We start from the raw sequence: 20,023 nt of genomic DNA on the forward strand, positions 1-20,023 counted from the left end.
AAGGTAAAAATGTTTGTGAAGTCTTGTAAAGACTAATATTCAAAGCAAAAGGCTTTGAATTAAATATTGTCACGAGAATTCTTGCCACAGATATTGTAGTACTAAATCCTGTTTGACTCATTGTGAGTACTTCTTTTTTAAATGACTACACTCTAAGATGAGTTATTCATACTGTATGGCTGTTGACACAAACCAACCCTTCTTTCTGTAGAGTCGTCTCTCTCTTATTTGCTATTGTGGTCCTGATTGGAAAGCACCAATTTCATCCATGTTTTACATCTTGAATATCAAAGTAATCAAAATCATCTTTTCAGCCCTGATGAGATTGATAGCAACCCAGAATGATTGGGAATAGCTTGGGTAACCCTTCAAAAATGAAATACTGACTGAGGTCCAGTTTATTTTTACCCTCAAATTGCTGTGAAGGTTTACTCAATTAATCCAAGACTCTTGTTACGTTTACAGTCATAACGTCTATGAGTTTGGCTTTAAGCCCTCACTCTGCCCACAGTTCCAAATGATCCATAAAGATTTAAATTATTCTATGTTCACTGCTTTGACACCTTCATGACACCAGTATGTTAAATTGACTGTTTTTATAAAAAATTAAATAAAATGAAGTGATGATCATAAAGGAAGGAAAGAGCTTTGAGCATTTTTCCATTACTGTTCATTAGGGTCTTCTCGCACTGCCACAGAAAATCTCATTCCAAAATGCAAAGATTTCATTCTGTTATTGTTATCTCATAAAAACGTGTAAAGCTAACAAGCAGGGTTACCTCTGTGTGTGTGTGTGTGTGTGTGTGTGTGTGTGTGTGTGTGTCATCATGTTTCTTTAGTCACTCTTGCTTACTTAAATTATTTAAAGGCATTTACAGTTTTCTAATTTATACTTTTTCTACACATTTAAAGTCAAATTCAAAACATGCTGTGTAAATTCAGATAACTTGAGGGTATATAAATGAAAATAATAATTATATAATAAAGTAATTTCAATAACTCTAGTCTGAAATCCAACAGTCTAATGCTTTTAGCCTCATGTTTGCAACAGCGACCCTGAATCTGAATAAGCCGAAGGCAATAAAGGAATACATTACCACAGCCCTCACAACTACAGCGTCTTTCCTAAAAACACAACACTGTAACTTGTCTGCAGGCTCTGTCAGCTGACATTGTTTAGAGTACAGTAGATCTACACCTTCTGTGGATGCATTATGCATATTGTGCCCAGATATAGCATATCCCCACACACATACACACAAACATCTTATGACTCAGCATCCTCGGGCCTCCTGTGACTACAACAAGACCCACTTTTCATCTCGATCGTTTCTTCTGAGCAGAGCGAGGCTGACTCAAATGTCACATCTGAGATATGTGACAGGGCAAATCTGTAATGAGTTTGCGGCTCCTCACCTCCAAGGTTCATGCCGGCCTGGAGACACTTCCGTACGCGGCACGCCGGACAGTTTTTCCTGCGGATCTTGTCGATGATGCAGTCGTTTCTTCCGGCACACAGGTAGTTGTGCTGACCTAAAGAAAGACAAGTCACAGAGTCAGTATGCAAGTTAACCATATGTGTAGTTTGGCGTTAAACAGTAGAATAATTTACACAAGGATGGAGCTTAGAGAAAAGGTTTTGGTCTACCAAAGCTTTTTTCAATACAGAATACATTTGATTCAACTGTAGAATATTTATCCTATTATCATGCAGGTCAACATAGAAAAAACATCTGGTAAAAATCCGACATCTACAGTACATTACATGATCATCTCATAAACCTGATTGAAAACGAGATTTTTTTCACTCTCGTATTCTACAACACATAACTAATGGTGTATTTTACAGTATGTGGCACGGGGGTATTAATATTCGCCAGAACCAGGACACTGGCTGCAGCTCGACTATTACTGACATTGATGCTAACATGGCGAGAATCCCTCCTGCCTCCTGCCTAGCCCTTAGCTAAACCCAATGATCTCCCATTTCAGAGCGCTTCCTTCCGCTCCACTAATTCTTCACTGTACAGCTCCTCTCCTCCTCCTCCACTCTCTCTCTCTCTCTCTCTCCGTCTTCTCTACGCCTGCATCTCCATCCCTCCTTTTTCCCTTTTTCCACACGTCCGCCAGCCTCAGAGCGCCATACGCCCACACACAGGCGCACACGTACAGTCATTTACGCTCTTTTTCTCTATCACACACAAACACACACACATTCACACAAACTCTCACACAGCCAAGGCTGCTCCACTTGGCTATTTGAAAAAAAAAAAAAAAAAAGGAAAAAAAAAAAACTGCAAATCTTCTATCTGCTTCATGAATTAATACACACATGAAACTTACCACTCAACCCAACCCAGATGGAGTGGTATAGTGTGGTTAACTGACCCCAGTGACCTCAGCACATGGCTTGGCTCCATAAAACTGTGTGTTCATGTCAGACTGTATATAAGGATGTATTCATGTGCGTGTTTGCATTTTCCTGCATCTTGTATCGTTTACTTTAGAGTTTTCTGGCTCATGCTTCAGCATGAAAAGCCTGAGCCTTGTTTACATGCAGTGTGCTCAAACATGTACATTCTGTGCATTGCCTTTGTTGCGTCCTCAGTACATTATTTGTGTTTGTGTGTAGGACTGAGCAGAAGTTGTTTTCCGAGTGAGCAGGACTTGAGCGCAGTGTGTCTGTCTGGCTGCTGCCAAAAGCCAAGGAACCGAGCTGCAGGAGGAGAGGCAGCAGCTGTAGCCCCACCACTATTTCTGGCTAAATCACATGACCGTTACATAAGCCCATTTTTCTTGCTCTAAAAAACAGTAAACTGCGACACAGGAAACACAACGCAGCCATCCCCCATCCCCAACCCCCCCCCCCCCTTGTTCACGCATCCACACTTGAATATGCACACATACACACTCTCACTTGGATAGGCTGGACCAAATGGCAATTCTGCAAACTATGGAGCCTTCATGTCAAATGCTATGCTCATTCCTGTGAATTTTGTTAACAATTGTTGGAGTGAAATACACTTCATGAGACAGGCAAAGTCGTGAAATGATCGTGTATGTGTTCTGTGTGTTCATCTTAATAGGGGAGAATTGTTTTTATCACTCATGCCCTTGCACAGCATGTGTATCTCTGCATATGTGCATTTTGCTTCTTATCCCTGCATGTTGCAGGCTGCTGCTTTTTCACTGGTAACTATAAGGAAATCTACATCTTCTGCTTCAACAGCAGACACGTTGAGTTACTCCAAATCCAAGATATTTTTTATTAAAGAAAAAACTAAAGACAAGTAGATAAAGATGCTCAGATTCATCATCACTCTCAAAACACCCATCTTTTGGTACAATACACTCTGTCAGCATTGATCATTTAATGGAGTCCACTCAAGTCTACTTTTAGAAAATGAAGTCACAATCTGGAAACAACCCTCATAGTAGTCTCTGTTGTCTGTCAGCTTCAGCATATTAATTAGTGAGGACTTTCTTTTGTAAAGGAAACACAGTTTCTGCTTAGCAAGAGCTATCTGCCCTGCAGTGCAGTTTCACTGTCACCTGCACAGATACCCTACAGCTGATCATCCAACAAAAAAAAAAGTTAAATGCTGCCTTTGACCTAGCAGTGTTAAATGGCCACCAGACACATGGAGTAATACACATTTTCAAAAAAGCCTCTCAGATATAGTGTTTGACCCACATCAATAATACTACTGTGAGTCCACTGTGAGTGGAATTCAGACGGGCTTCAGGTTTCTTGTCGTTGGAAGCTGATACTGCAAACACAAGATGATGTATGACTAAAAGCATCCTCGGGGGCTTTGAAAAGTTACAAACAAACTAGTGCCAAAAGTGCAGGTCCTGAAAGAGCCACGAGAGGCCGGTTCAAAAAGTGCATAAAAAAAAGTAGATAATGGACCCAAACATTTAAATGCCAAATTTTACAGCTGAAGTAATCTTACTACAGGATTTGCACACCAAAAAAAAAAAATCATTTCAGCCCCACAGATTATTCTAATTTAATAATCCCCTCACAAAGCATTTGGTCAATTATGCTGCGGTGTTTAGGAAAACCTTAATTACAGAGCTGCAAAAATACCAAAAACCAAAAAACAGGCTTCCCAGAGACATAATTTTTTGTTACCACAGAACCAATGGTATGCAAATCACTGCCTTACAACAGTTCTGCTGCTTCAGTTTTTTTGGACAACACACAAACAGCTTTGCTTGGATGGGGCTCTACACAATTAAGTTTTCCTGTCTGGATCATTGCAAAGAGGGTGCCGGAGCTCAATATGCAGTGAAAAGATGCTTTTTTTTTTGGTTTACTCATAGTTAGACTTCCATAATACTATATCACAAACTATTTTCCTGTGCATTTCCTTCAAACAGAAATATTCCTATTATATATAATTATCCTGTAATTATTTGGCAAGAATATGAAATCTGGAGGTCTCATTTTCAGAATCGGACCGTTCTCTAATCTGTAATGCATTATACATTTATATTCTAGCAATAGGCACTGAGTACATTCACATATTCATTGGTACAAAGTTATGCGTAGTCTTACAATTTTTATTTTTATTTCTTTCATATGGAAAAATAAAAGAGGGCTACCTGCTAACTATAAGCTTAGAACATCAGAGCTGTTTTGGATAATCCTTTTTTTGCTACCACTGTACTTTGTGTGGATTACGCGTATTGTCATTTACAATAAAAAAAAAAAAAAAAGTATGTAGTGTAACGATCAATATTGGCATCGTATTGCATCTTCTTTTGTACTGTGTACTTAATAAATCTCCAGTGAACATACACAGATAAACCCCATCAGATAGTAGCGGCTTATTTGGTTGACCACAACAGGTGTGACCCTCTGGCTGCACTGAAGCCTTTTTGCATTAATGTCAAAGAACAAAGGTTTCACTTGGAGCAGGAAAAGATGGAGGTCAGATTATGTCCTCTGCAGAGCAAGCAGCTTGCAAGTCAGCCTGGGTCAGGGGAAATATAAGGGCAGGAGGAAGTAGTTTGTGCATACATGAGAGAGTTATATCATCATACATGCACAAAACATACAAAGCTCTTTTTAAAAAAAAAAAAATTTACAACACAAGCGGAATAAATGTGTCAAATTAGCTTCTGGAGGAGTATAAGGGATGCTTATTTTTATTTTTATGTTGCAGTTCTGATATATTTTAGCCCATTTATTTATTTCTAAGTTGTAAAGGAATAATAAACAGACTGTAAAAGTAAATGTATCTAGGTTGCATTAGAGACCCTCCTCAGGCTGCAGCCTAACTGCATTAGCAATGTAGGTCACACATACAGTATACACTACTTACAGTAAGCAGTACAGATTAAAGTTGTACCTGAAGTTGTACACCTCACTAACCCTTCTACTTAAGAAGAAAAGAAAAATACATGTGCACATTTGCATGCAAAGTGTGTCCCTGTTAACATATGTGCATGTAGTTTTAGATCAGAGAAGCTCTTATGTTAGGCATGTGTTTGGGAACCAAGATCAGAACAACACTGCCTGCTAAATGGCTTCACTCCAGCCGTTGTTACATGAGCTGCACAGACACACACACACACATGCACAGCACACACGCAAACACACACACACACACACACACACAAACACAACCTGCAGCATTCACTGTGGAAGGAGGCCTTTATTCTCTCTGCCGGGGCTGGAGAGACATGATTGGACAGCTGAACTGCCAGTCAAAGCAGAAACTCTGCAAGCTGTGTCCTTAGGTGAACTCTCCCACAGAGGCGGTACCAAAGAATAGGTTCTTAGATTGACACCAGCGCCATGGAAACCACGACCCAGTCACATTGCAGAACTCAGTGAGGCCATAACAAGGATGACTTACGTCTCTGAAAACCTCCCAGTTCAATAAGAGAACAGGAAAAACAACAAGCAAGCTAAAAGTAGGGCCTAGTATTATTACAAAGCCCAGACATGCCAAGCCAGTGATGACATGTGAATAATAAGGGCTGCCTTCAAGTCTTCAAATGTGCTCCACATGGAGCCGATTATTAGGTGCAGCTGGCTTATATCAACAAACTGCTCTTTAGTGAAGTGAATTTCAGGAGGGCAGCACATATGAATGTGTTCAGCTATTTCCACATTTCATTAGTGATATAATTCATATTAACAGCCTGTTGTTTAGTGTCAGAAAGCATTTTTTTCCCCCAGAGATTGACATTATTTGTTCTGAAGAATTCTTTCATTTCAATAGAGCCTGAAAACTGGGAGCAAGTTTGCATGAGAAAGTTGAGTCAACAGTAGCAAAACAGCTGCAAAACGTGTTCGCTTCATCTAAGTTTAAACTTCTTTCGAAGTTGTATTACAGCTGCAATACTGTGGAAAGTAAACTTTGGGATTGAAGAGGTAATGATTCTTTTATGAAATAAGCACGTGAATGCTATAAGAATGAACTGAGGCCAGCATGTTAAAGCTCACAGCCAAGCGTACACTGTGCATAATTTAATACTTCTATATGTTTCCAGGGACCATGATTAGACACTGCATCATGTACAGTTGCCGCTGCCTTCTGGTGGATAAGACAGAAATTAAGCTGAGTGAATATATGTCCTCTTGAGGTGGACTGTAAGAGGCCCTTGTGGCCACTGAATATTTCAAACAGATGGTCCAAATGTAAACCTAAAACACAGACTTCAAAGAATCGCTTTGCCAAGCTGCAGTGACAAAAGAAAAAAAACAAAAACACAATATCTTGTGTGACTCGTATAAAGGTGAAAGATGACCCTCCACAGTTTAAAATGATTTGTTGGTGACTCTACAATGTTAACTAGCTCTGTATTAAGAGTGAGTTAGTCTTCTAATGAGCCACAGACGACCAAAAAAAGTTGTGTCCCCCAGAGGCAGGCAGTGCCAAAAGAAATTAAGCACAGGCTGGATTATTCCCCTCACACTGATGCCCACTCTCTGCAGTCTTCTTTTCTATCTTACACGCCTAGCCTAAGCTTTTAACTCTGAGAGGAAAGAGGAGGAGAAGGAGGAGGAAATACTGGGACTGGGGAGGAGTGAAACGTCTCCTCACGTCCAAACTTACACCTCTCTGGTGCTGGCTGCTGACACATCGCTTTCCACCCTTCTCCCTGATTCTTCCTCTCTCTCTCAGCTCCTCCTCTCTTTATCTCTGTCTGCGTCTGACTTTTTCTTTGTCCTTCCTCTCCCCCTGTCCCCCCCCGTCCCCCGTCCCCCGCCCTGGATGTATCTGTTTCACTGTCCTCTATCGTTCTTCACTTTGCAAAATCCTTCTCTCAGTTTTTTTTCACCCTTTGCCTACCTCTACCTTATAACTCTCTCTTTCTGGTTCCACCTCAGCAGCAGCTGTGGAGGGGTCAAGTAAGGTAACAGCTATCTTTGCACTTCACAAGGGCGTACACACAACCTTGATGACATCACAGGCCTGTGTGGGCGGCCCTTACACAGTTGCAGCCGTTCAGCGGGGCAGAATAAAGGGGAAATCAGAAACTGAGAGAGGCTTGTGAAGAGATAGCTGCATTCAATTTAAAGGGCATCACACAATCAATGAGTTGGTTTCAGAATAATTGTGTTCTACACAAGAGACAAATAGGGGTTGAGGAGTTTAATCAAAGAGCCCATCGAGATCTGAACTCTTCAAAGCCTAACCTGACCTGCCCACTCCTACAAAGTCAGATTATAAGGATCTGCTAAAGGCTCTCTATTGGCCTAGCTTGAAGCAAGAACAAGCCATGCCTGATTCGATAACCCCAGACACATAATCTGGTTTCAGGTCTCTGTAATGACGCTGCCTAAATATCATCAAATTAAGGCATGATTTGATTGAGAATGAGAGCAATTCCTCCAATGGTCAGGAAAACACCTAGAGGGCCCGATGGCTGGCAGTCAGACATGTTTGCTTTTCTCCCCTGCTCCTCGATCTGTGAGCGGCTGTTTTGCATTCAGACACTCATCTTAATGAGTTAGGCCAACGCCTCAGGCAACAGGCACAGAATGAAAAGGACATTATGGCGGCTGCTGATTTTCCCCTAGCTAAATATAACATAAAGGGCCTGCTGCAGGAGAATTACACACTCAATGTTTTCATTTCACTCAATGTGCCACTAAAGTCTATGAATATACACATAATATTGTGGAAAGTCCACAGAGATTTAACAAGTTTGTTTGATAAACCAGTTAAGTGAGATTAAACTTAATGGCACAAGATATTAATTAATCCTTCTTAGAAGAATTACTGCTTTTCATGGTGTGAACAAAATACTTTCCACCATGTTTCTGACCTTTGAGATCCACAGCTTTAATTCTAGTGGGAAATAAATGATCATTTGGAAACATGTAAAAAGGACTGATGGCAGTTTAGTTTTTTTGTAAACATTTTCTCCCTTCCAACTTTGTTGAGGTAAATTTATCTCTACTATCTATTGTCAGTAAATTGAACAAAACATCTGCCAATAATTCTGCAGGCCAAGACCGTCAGTGATATTGTTTGAAAATAATATGATGTTCACTGCGACACTTTTTGGCTCACTGACTACAATTGAAATACACTAAATAACAGAATAAATCTGGCACAGCAGCTTATTCCTCTTACAGTTACACAAATATTAGTTTGAGACTTAAGCGTTTAAACCACTTATGCCACTCGTCTCAAAGCAATAACAGTAAGACATGGATTTTCTCCGTTTTTTTTTTTTTTGTAAATCCCTAGCGTGAGAAAAGTACAATAGCCATTAGCGCTTCAACCAAAAACATCCGAACCTCTAAGTTTGCATTTTTAAACAGCTTGCAAATAAAACTCAACCACTTCGAGTGACACATTCACCACATGCAGAAATGTGTTTCAAATATGGAAAAAATACAAGCAGATGCAGAGAGACTGTATTTTCAAAAGAATATCAAGTCATTATTCGCAATGAATTCTGTTCACTTTCATCCAAAGTTGTTGTTTGAATATGAGCTACAGCTGTACCTTCTACTGCTCTTTTGAAGAAGACTTTGCAGCTCCCACACGTCACCACACCGTAGTGGCACCCTGACGCCTCGTCTCCACAGACCAGACATACTTTGGCCGTTGAGGACGGTTGTCTCAGCGGGGAGCTGTAAGACACAAACACACGTTTTCAGACAGGTAATATAAATGAAGAAAAAACTTTTAAAAGAGGTAACATCAAAACACAACAAAGACCATCTCCTCCCTGCTGCAAACCGTGAGACATTCTGGATTTTACAACAGTGCAGAAGCAAAGCAATGAAGCTGGCCATAAATATGTCTGCCAGCCAAGAGCAGGGGGGCTTTGCACTTTGCTATGATTTATAGCATCACATGGCTTACAGAGATGACAGTGACAGATTTATAGAGGAGATTATTTAAATTCAATAAGTGGAGAGACACAGAGAAGGATGTCAAATTTAAGTCGGATCCAAAACACGTGTCCCCCTCTCTGGCAAAAAGGGAGGCACAGGAAAAGAATGGAATTTAATCCCTGATCGAGCCAAAAGTTTGCTGTGTGATAGTTTAAACTGAGGTCCCAGGCAAATGCCAGAGTGGTGGATTAATATTTGCTTGAATATCTGCCTGTAAGTGGCATGACATTTTGTTGTTATTTACCCTGCAGCCACAGCCAATAGGAAAAACAACTGATCTGAACTGAATTGATGAGTCTGCTGCAGTTCTACTTGATCCTAGGCATCGTTTACTTTGGCATCAAACACTGCTCTGACTACTGACGGATCGCACTGTAATTACATGACCATTAAAGCTCAGGATGTGCAGCCTGTTCTCACTGATGCATATCTAAATGTGTCAATAAGTTAACAGTTACAGTAGGTGCCAAATGTAGTGAATGGTATCCAGCAGTTAATCTGCCATCAATAGGCAGCTAAAAGCAGGTTACACCTGAGGCTAAACAATTTGACTTTCAAATTATTCAAAGGTCAGATTTGCTTTGAACATCATACATTATAATTCCTTTTTTTATAACTATTGCTTTTTTGTCAGGTTGAAGTTATTGTACTTCTGCTTCGTTTGTCCTGTTTTTACAATAGACCTGTTTATATACAGTAGGCCTGGTGGAAGATATCGGGTTGTTGTTTAGTGATTAAATTCCTGCTTAAAAGCCGCTGACTGTGGCAGTTTAGTGAGTTCATTAATACTACAACAACTGTAACATGATTATATTAAGGTTTACATGGCGTTAATAAAGTCAAAAAAGGCGTTAATTTTGTCCCTAAAGATCGAGAAAGCAACATAAGTGTCAGTGTTTCAGTCTGGCAGCTACATCTGCTCACCAGTGTTAACATACTATAGACATACTGTGTGTACATGTCGTTCTAGAAACAGACACAATTTAGAAACGCTGTCAATACTACATAGTTTGGTATTTGTATCTCAGTCGTAATGGTTTATTACCAAATTTAATTGTCGCCTATCAAAAAATGTTTCTTACCTCTGCAAGAAGGTCTTTCAAAATTGAGTATAAATGGAGCTCTAGTTATTATCTATAGTATGCAGATTTGATGCCAACCTATAAATTCATCTGTTTCAGCATTTATATTTAATGCATTAAGACTTAATCTGTTTCTAAAACTAAGCTCTGCTAAATGCAGATGATGAAGATTAGAGATGGATCCGGGGTGACAGGTGGATTTGACAACATAACCGGCTTCTAAGAAACATAGCTATGAATGATTCAAAATATCATTTACTTTATTTAGTATTCTAAAAAATAGTTAAGCATTTCAGTTATTAATTTAGCAGAATTATGAGGCATTTTATGTCTCTAGCCTCTTCAATATAAAAATTGGCTACTTTCTTTCAGTCTTTTATAATAAAAAAAATTAGAAATCTGTTATGTATTTTTTTTTTTAATATTTTCTTCCTTATTAGACAAAATGATTTTTTGAGAATAAAATCAGCAGATTAATTGATAACACTGTTTTGTCACAGCCCTAAAATGGAATGGTTTTGTTGTTGCAGTTAGGATATACAGTATAATTTATTTTATACATAACAGGAACACACACACAAATACACACAAAATAAACCCAAATATGTAGATGGGTACAAAGACAGAACACCTTGTATCAAAACATTTAAAGTGGCCTCAGCTTCCCCTTCTTTTCTGTGCTAATTACCTCTCTCCCAACTCAATCAATAACATGCAAGGTGATTGTCTGGTTAACATTCTCCTTACATCCTTCATCAAACCAGCTGCCAGGCTCTCTTTCTCTCCTCTTCCGTCCCTCTCCCTCTCTCTCTCTCACGCACACACATTTCCTCCAGAGGGACTTGCTGGAAAGGGGTACAGCAACAGCACACTCAGATACAATCAGGACCACTGATCTAATTCCCTCTTGTCCATCTACACACACATTCAATTTGTTAGGACGCTTAGAGGAGTCTCTGGTGAGGTGTTTGTCTGACTGGATCTTTCTGGCGTCGGGCCGTGGTTTCAGCTAATGCGAGAGTGTGTGTGGGTGTGTGTGTGTGCAAATCTAATCCATGTCAAGGTTTGTTTTCCAGCAGGTTATCCACCAACTATTCCACATACAGCTTCTTTTTCACACGATTGCTAAACAATATATGTATATACATTCTCAGTATATAGCATCAATTCATAACAAAAGTTTTCCAAAGAAAGAAAGAGCAGGGAAAGAGGGTATTCTTTATTATTTCAAGAAACCTCGTGTTATTTTTCCACAGAGCAAACATTCAGCAACAGTGGCAAAAAAACAGGCAGAACCTCGAGCAGAACCAGACTCATTGATGTCAGATACAGGGAGGGAGGCGGCCAGACAGTCGGAGAGACAGACAGGCAGACAGGAAGACAAGTAGACTGATACAAAGCTCGACATGCAGACACACAGCGCACACACTGGTAGACGGGAAATCACACGCACACACACAGGGAGACACAGGGACACAAGGAGTCAGAACTGGAAAAGGACAGACACACAGACTGGAGGACTAGAAGTCAAACAGGGTGGAAGACAGAACAACAGGGAGACAAAGCCGAGAAGATAGACAAGGAGACGTGCTGGCACAAAGACAGAAAGACAGACAGGGAGGACGACAGGGACACAGAAGAGATTACATGAGATGTACGCAGCAACACAATTAACAACATATAATTAGACTGATGGTATCAAAACCAACAAAATGAATTGTGTTAATGTTACTAACTTTAACTATAACTATGGCAATGATAATCAATGCTGTTGTACTGTGAAGAAGAAGACAATCCACACCAAAAAAGACAACAGTTTTGCTGAAAGCACACCAGCAGCACATGAGAAGTCCCTCTAAAGTAAGATTTTGACATCTACTCAGCGCTCAACCCTTTCAATATCACCCCACATTAAAACCTTGTCGCTGCCTGCCAGCCTGCCCGCCTGCCCGCTCGTCCACCAACAAGGTGACTTCCCCTCCCTCAGAGAACTATATAGGTCATTCTCCCTCTCTCTCTCTCTCTGCTTATGAAACCGGAGCAGACAGGCCAGGCTGCAGTGACTGTGCATCCAACTCTGCCAGTAGCCCCGAAACTAAACACATGAGCCACCAGACATTCCTAACATGAGTCTATTTCTGCAGAGGAGCTAACCCGGCGTTTGTCAGCTTTCAGTACGGGCAGGGATTATCACTGAAATAAGTACGAATGAGATGAGAGAAGAAAGGAAGGAACCTGCACCAAAGGTCTTCCAAATCGGAGCGTTGTGATTAAATGCTAAGCGTCCTTTTAACCACCAGGGCAAGTAGACCAGCCAAATAAATCACCTCCTTGTCTAGCTTGTCAAGTTCTCAGCTTCAAATATACTGAGGTTTCAATTTCTGTCCGTTACAATGAAAGTTGAAATTATTTTTTGCCACTGTAAGTTAAAACGTGTGAAGACTGGTAGTTCAAGCAGGTACAACATTTTTAACTATTTATCTATTGTTTTAAAGGTAAAGCTAGAGTGCAGAAAAACTGGCTTTTTAATGACAGTGTGAGCGATTTCATTTTTAGAACTGATGCAAACAATCTCATACAGACAATTATTACTACTCAACCTAATAGATTTTTTGTTGAAAAAACCTTCTAAATGCAAGTTACCTCTGTGCAATACCTCTAAAAATGGGGTGCAGGTTCCCACAAAAAGATCTAAAGATGTGTGCAGTTTACTTCTATGTTCCACACTTTTAACTTTTCATTGACCCCATGTGTTCTCTATTTCTGGTACAATCTCAGACTTACTCAATGCGGGACTGTGCATGGATCAAAGGTCTCTTTCTTACCTCTAGTTGTTGCTTTTTTTCTGTTCCTATGAAACCCCGGGCAGTGGTTTCATTGTGTTCAGTGTCCTTTCTTCTTTAAAGATAACACACAAAGCTAACTACTGATTTAGTTGCTGTTTAGTTTTCATGAGGATACAGATAAGTCAAGTACACAAGTTTCTTCCCACCGCAGATAAATTTGTTTCTCTTGCTGCCCTCTTTGCTGCTCAGGAAAATCATTAATACAAATGACAGAAAAAAGAGAAATCCTAGAATACATCCAGAAGAAGCCAACTGTGCCCACCAAAATGTGAGGAAGCTACCGCAGGACAGATGTTTGGGCTCAGACTGGCCTGACGCTTTTCTACTATTAATTCGACTGTCGTACTGGGAGCATTCTCCAAATGGTTTAAATATTTCCGCCCTCAGCTGTGGAGGGAATGTTTAATCTGCGAGCGTAAAACCCAGAGAAGACGGCCAAAGATTTATCAGAATCTGGGAAGAGTTAAGTTTGTTTGTCTCACACACAATTACAACACATGTAATGAGAACTCTCTACTGCATGGTGTTGCCTTATGGCAACAATGACTTTATCTCAGTTTTACTGAAGGCAGTCAAATGAAATCCATGTTTACTGTCTTTTTTTATTTAATAGAAATAAGCATCATTTTTATTTTGTAAACTCAGACATTTTTAACTGTATCATCTAGATCAGGGGTTCCCAAACTTTTCAGCCCGTGATCCCCAAAGTAAAGGTGCCAGACAACTTTTTGTTTATCATCTTAAAATAATCGGGTGAAATATTGAATTTTAAAGCATCTCGTAACAATCTCCGATGCTCCACTTTGGGAACCACTGACTTTCACATCCCAACCAAACTCCACTTATATTTACATTACTAGTCAATACACTGAATAAAGCCATTTCTGTTCATTAAACCTATCGAGTTTTAACACAATAAAGACTTCTAACACATATTTTCTTCCAAAAATACAATTATATAGATCGTTTCCAGGTTGTGAGCACAGTGACATGAATATATTAATACTGTTTAGATAACGCTGTTTTAGGCATTGCAGCAGGCAGCATTTAGAAAAGAAAAAAAATAGCCAATAGTATGCTACTTTCATCGAAAGAATGTTCAAGAGAGCTTCTTTTTAGAGAGAGGTAAAATGAAAAGCAGAGAGTTTGACTCTTCTACCAGAGGACAGGCGTTTAGTTCAGTCAGAGGGGGCAATGTCATGTAAAATGGTTTCACATTTACTTCTTTATTTTTCAGTAGTAAATCAATGAAAATTCATCCGAACTGAAAATTATTAAATGCAATTGAACAAGAACTAACTGTGTTTTTGTTCAACTACGTTATATCCCTGTGTCTTTGAATATCACATTATAATGCCCCTATTATCATACATTCCAATAAACAATTGAAGTCATCAAAATTGAGCTCTGTAGATAGTTGTTAATACCTAATATTTTCTGCTAATGTGGGTTTTAATGTGGGTGAGTGTTGCTTTACCAATTCTGCAGCTGTAATTGTGCACTTAATATTCACAGCAGTCATTTAAAGCAGCCAACTGTTTCTTTTCTTTTTACATCTATTTTGTGACTTTATTCTTAGGTCTCCATTAACTATAAACAGGTCAATATGGGGCACAAGAAAAGGCCAGAGGTCCTCTGAGCATAGCATAACTAGAACAATTAGTTGCCATGGAAACGGAGCATGAAGTCGAAGGGAACAGCCAAATTAGAGATGTCGAGGAAGTCAACGGGTGCTGTAGTTATTCTGAGGTTATCAAGATAACATCATTACGGCTGAATAATGGGCTGAGAGATGGCTGTATGATGGAGGACAGCAGTGGGCACACCACGTGGTCCGATTGAACCCAGTGACCCACTGAAGTACACTAGCATGACTGAGTATGTGTCTGTAAACAAGCAGCTGAACCACAGGGAGACTTCTGTTGTATGGAAAAACAATGGCTGCGTCATGCATGTTACGCTGTCTGCAACAAACACAAACACATGCTTATTGTCCTGTATTTACAGAGCAATCCGCCCACTGTAAAGACAAATATGTGTGTGTGTGTCAGAGTGTGTTTGAGAGTAGGCACACTGACTCGCTCTTTCTAGAGGCTGTTAACACAGTGATAGTTCAGTACAAGTACCACAGCCTTCCTTAACCTGCACCTCATGAAAGAGACGAATCCTTGACCCTGCAAAAACAAGAAAAAAAGAAAACACAGCTTCCCTAGTACAGTACTTCGCTATGCTCTGCCCTAAAATATTTATGTAACAAACACCTTAGCATGCTGAAAAACCTTAAGCTAGACCAGCTCAAAGAATATTTATGTAACACACACAACTTGGCCTGTTGGAGAGGTAAAGGTAGATTAGTTTAAACAAGCGGAGGGAGATGTAGAGGAAGAGAAAGAGGACAAAAATGGCTTACATAACCATGAGCAGACAGTATAAACATTAGGATGACACCCACTCACCGCCTCTCAAAGAGGAGAGAGGTCTTATGGGTAGTGTGAGAGAGCCACCAGGGATTTATTTTTCCTGGTGAAGGTGACCCTGGCATTGGGAAGAGTACCTGAGCATACAGAAATATGAGATTTCCTCTTTAGCAGGCTTGTGTTACACTTGTGTTAAGGTTACAGTATAATCTACTCCGACTGGCAGCTTCTTAAGATACGAAAACAAATTCAACCTTAAAATGTTTTGCATGAGAGTTCTGTGCAACCATTAAATGGAATGAATAAAGTTCATTCCAAATACAGGAATTTTGAAAAGACGGCCTTTGCTCAGTAGAGTTGGTCCACTCTCATCCAAATGTAGGGGGTTCAGCACATTGAAGTGACAGCGCCATGTGAGTGTCTTTCAATGTGATAAGTTAATAATGATGGGCACGAACAGACATAGCACATGCTGTACTGTACTTTGCAGCCTCTGCCATCAGCGTGTGAATCTGGTGTGAAAATAGTCAGAAGATTAAAAGAGCACTGTACAAACTCAAGTCCAATGCAAATTGAACATTAAAAAAAAAAAATCATCTGATAATGATGTGCAAGAATATCTGGAACTTACAGTGTTCAAAACATGGCCAGCTTTTGTGTGCACTGTGTGTATGGTATACTTTCTGTGAACAAACAAAACATGCAATAATTGTTTAACTCCATAAGTGTATAGCTAATTTGTATGCATCACATTATTTTTATTTTCCTTTTTTTGCCATTTCTTTTTCACATTTCTACTGCTAAACTAAGGTGCATCTTATATTATTCAGATTTGGAGGATGAGTCATTTTCTCTTTTAAATTCGTGGATATTTCAGTTCAAATAAAATAGATAAAATACAGGACAAATGAGGCCATCTCGCCATCAAATAAAATAAAGTTCACTCCAAATATGGCACATTTGCTTTCTGATAGAATCTGGTATCCCAGCTGCGATTGCATTCCTTGTTTTAAATTCCAATCTGTTGTGTTGTCTCCCCTCCAAGGCTTATGCCTGCAAACTCTTAGTGACCTTCCCCATAACAGCGAATTATGTTTATCTTTCTGCTATAAATCCACTGTTTTGAGTGTAAACAAAAAAATGAGACAAGACACAGACGTGCATTTACACACACACACACACACACACACACGCACGCATGCACGCACACACTTAGAGCTTTCTTTGGGGTTTTGAAAGAGGCTCGGTTTTATTGGCAGAAACAGACAACAATATCATTCTGATCTACACTCTGGATCCAGATTTTTCCTCGACATGTCTGAAGCCGTAGCTGCCTTTGACTCAGAAATACATAAACCAACTCTTTGCAACCGCAGCTTCATGAAAAAAAAAAAATATTACGGACATAACTTTTAAGACAGCATGAGTGTTACACAGGTCATTTTGAACCAAGATCACTCACTGTCACACATAATGAATGAAATGAATCACCTGAGATACTGTGGCTAAGTGGTAAAGCATGCAAGCCTGAGTCTCAGGGAGCGGTGGCAGGGTGTTATTATCTGGTAAGGAGAATTATCGTGGCTGGAAACTCCCGTAATTCATGCCTGTCAAGTGCAACAAGGGTCTGAACACATCCTTACAGTATAAAATTAGGGTTGGGAAGCCAGTGCTTGCTGATAGCCTCAGTCATAGTTTCTGTGTAGCACGACATAATTAAATGCTGATGTGCTGTTAACGAACACATGGGTCAACTTCCAACAAAAAAAAGAAGAAAAAGAAAAAAAATTACCGAACTTAACAAGTCAACTCTTAAACTTTTGCACAGTCTTATTTAAATTCTGCTGTTTTACAACCCTGTAATAAGAAACATAGTCAGTTCCTATACCATATATGAGGTCAACACACCCACTCGTTCATCTCTGACCCAATACAGTCCATTCAGAGATCATCTGAACACAAGGCATGAACCAGGCCAAACACCTCCAATGTGGCAGGGAACTCAATTTAAATGGATCTTGCATCTGAGCTTTGGATGTAATGTATGTGTGCAAGACTTTCTGAGTGTCTATCAAAAACTTTAGTAAAGTAACCCTCCAACTTTCTCCTCTAAGAAAGACTGTTTTATTGCTAGAGCTGCACTATGCCTCATTCAGATGAAAAGAACCTTAACATTCATCATGAGCCTGCCTTGACTAACTTCTTGTAAAGTCATGTGTCACTGTTTTGATGTGTTAAACTGTGACAAAAGTGAAGTTGGGGTTGCATGTTCTCCTCGTGTTGATCTATTAATAATCTATTAAAACATGCTGGACGCTCCCTAGAAATTGTGCCACAAAAGAAAAGAAAAAAGAGAAGATATAGCTGGAGACAGTTCAGCACACTAGTCGAGAAAATCATTGTTGGGCATCAGGTGATATTTTGGGCATGGGAAAAGCGAGAAGTAATGCAAACAAGAGGCTGGTGATAAACAAGACGTTGAACACGTAGCGGAACATGAAACACGAAAATTGACTTCCCCTCTCAACCTAAATCTTTGTGATAACAACAAAAATAAGCACGATAGTTTCTTTAAAGCTAACTAAATACACACAATGAAGCGAGTTTTATACCACCTTTGAGAAACTTGGCTCAAAGATGTACTCTGATCCAGCTTTCTGCCATGAATATAAACACAAATGGACCACTTCAAAGTGTAGCTGCTAAAACTGGTTTTGTTATAGCGCTTAATCCTTTTGATTTCAGTGGCATGGATGAACTCTAGACCCTCCCGCCCTTGGTCTTCATATTCAGCTCTATTCACTGCTGATTCTGCTTTCCTCTCCCATCTCTGCACATTTCCTGCACAGCCCCTTTCAAATGCATCTAATAGGAAGGTTTAGGTCTGTTGCCTGTACAACAGGTGACCTCCACACTCAGCTTATAGGCCTGGGGACAAATAAGAAAAACAAATCCCTGGAGAGGGAGATTATCTTTAAGGGATCAGCCTTGACCTGAGCCACCTCCACGTCTCGTACTCCTTACCTCTGTTCTCCCCTTTCTAGACACAGCCAGCTTGTATAGCTCACCTCATAGCAAAATAAGGATCCAGTCAATTGGAGTAGGGCACACTATAAGCTAAACATTGGCATTTTCAAGTCTGAAACCCTAAAAACCCAAAGAACTTGCTGGTGATTCCAGAGAAATGAAATGTGCCAGGTAATATATTATTCAAAAGGCGACCTTTTCCATTCCCAAGTGATTCAAAAAGGCCTCAATCTGAATGTAGGTTAATGTACACTGGCGCTGACACATGTTGCCAGCAACCCTACGCATTAGCTGTCACATGTGATCATCCTCAAACACCCACCAGTCATTTACAATTCAGCGGGGAAGAACCGGGAAAGAGCAGGCAGGAAGTCCAGCAAGAGCAGAAAGGAAATGCTGCTCGCCCAAAACAGTCATGATCTTACATACACAGGAGGAAATAAAGTTAGCAATAAGGCTGTATGTGGACCTGCCTATCTGGGGTGTTTATTGTATGTATAGTTTATAGTCTGGCAGTTCCCTGAAGTCACGCAGTATGAAACCATGACCTCAAGCAGTGGGCTGGCACAGGAGCCAAAGACAGGACTCTGGTGGGCTCGGATCCAAGTGGTTAGCACTACAGCAACACATTCTGCATGTTAGCAAAAGGAGTACTGACAACGGCTATCCAGTCAGCCTCTCCAGAGTGTTTGACAGGTTTAACAGCTGGCAGACAGTCAGACGTGCAGCTACCGTAGGGGTCATGCCTCAGCGCAGCCACATTGTGAAAAAGTTTACCCCCAGAATCTCATTGGGGCATATTAGGTACAAAATAATGCCCATGAAATATCAACTACACAACTACAGCTCAACATATTCATTACAAGTTTTAAATCTTGTATTACTGGTTGCTGTACAATTACTTTGCAGATATGTATTTAAAATAAGCACAACATATCCCATCTTTAAAATCAGTCCATATTTTCTGGACTCTAGGAAAACAGTTTGACAATTTTAGCTTTCAGTACACATTTCCTGTAAAAGTAGAAAGCAAGGGAGAACCTGTCATAAAAATGGAGTAGCATTTACAGTGGCCAATAATGCTGACACGTAATACAGATTTCAAATGTAAATGTGTAGTTTGAAATGTATCAGGAGCATTAAAAATCCAGGAGAAAAGCAGGGAGGAGAGTATAATCAAAAGGTTTAGCAAACATTAAATGCTAACCAGCTAGCTGGTTCATAGGTTCTGTAATAAGGCAAATAAATTGTCATGGAGGGACAAAAAAAGCCCTC

The 20,023-nt window shown here is 39.9% G+C and overlaps 1 protein-coding gene across 2 annotated transcripts in view; it reads right to left on the minus strand.

Moving 5' to 3' along the window:
• nr3c2 (nuclear receptor subfamily 3, group C, member 2) overlaps positions 1–20,023 on the minus strand; it is a 69,616-nt gene that overhangs the window by 19,250 nt on the left and 30,343 nt on the right. For both annotated transcript variants that reach the window (XM_079338236.1, XM_079338237.1), the window contains exons 3-4: positions 8,982–9,109; positions 1,417–1,533 (exon numbers count right to left, since the gene is read on the minus strand). In XM_079338236.1, coding sequence (XP_079194362.1) covers positions 1,417–1,533; positions 8,982–9,109 — 245 coding nt within the window. The remainder of the gene's footprint in view (positions 1–1,416; positions 1,534–8,981; positions 9,110–20,023) is intronic.

This window comes from Symphodus melops (assembly GCF_947650265.1).
Source record: "Symphodus melops genome assembly, chromosome: 2".
In the NCBI taxonomy this organism is placed as follows: domain Eukaryota; kingdom Metazoa; phylum Chordata; class Actinopteri; order Labriformes; family Labridae; genus Symphodus; species Symphodus melops.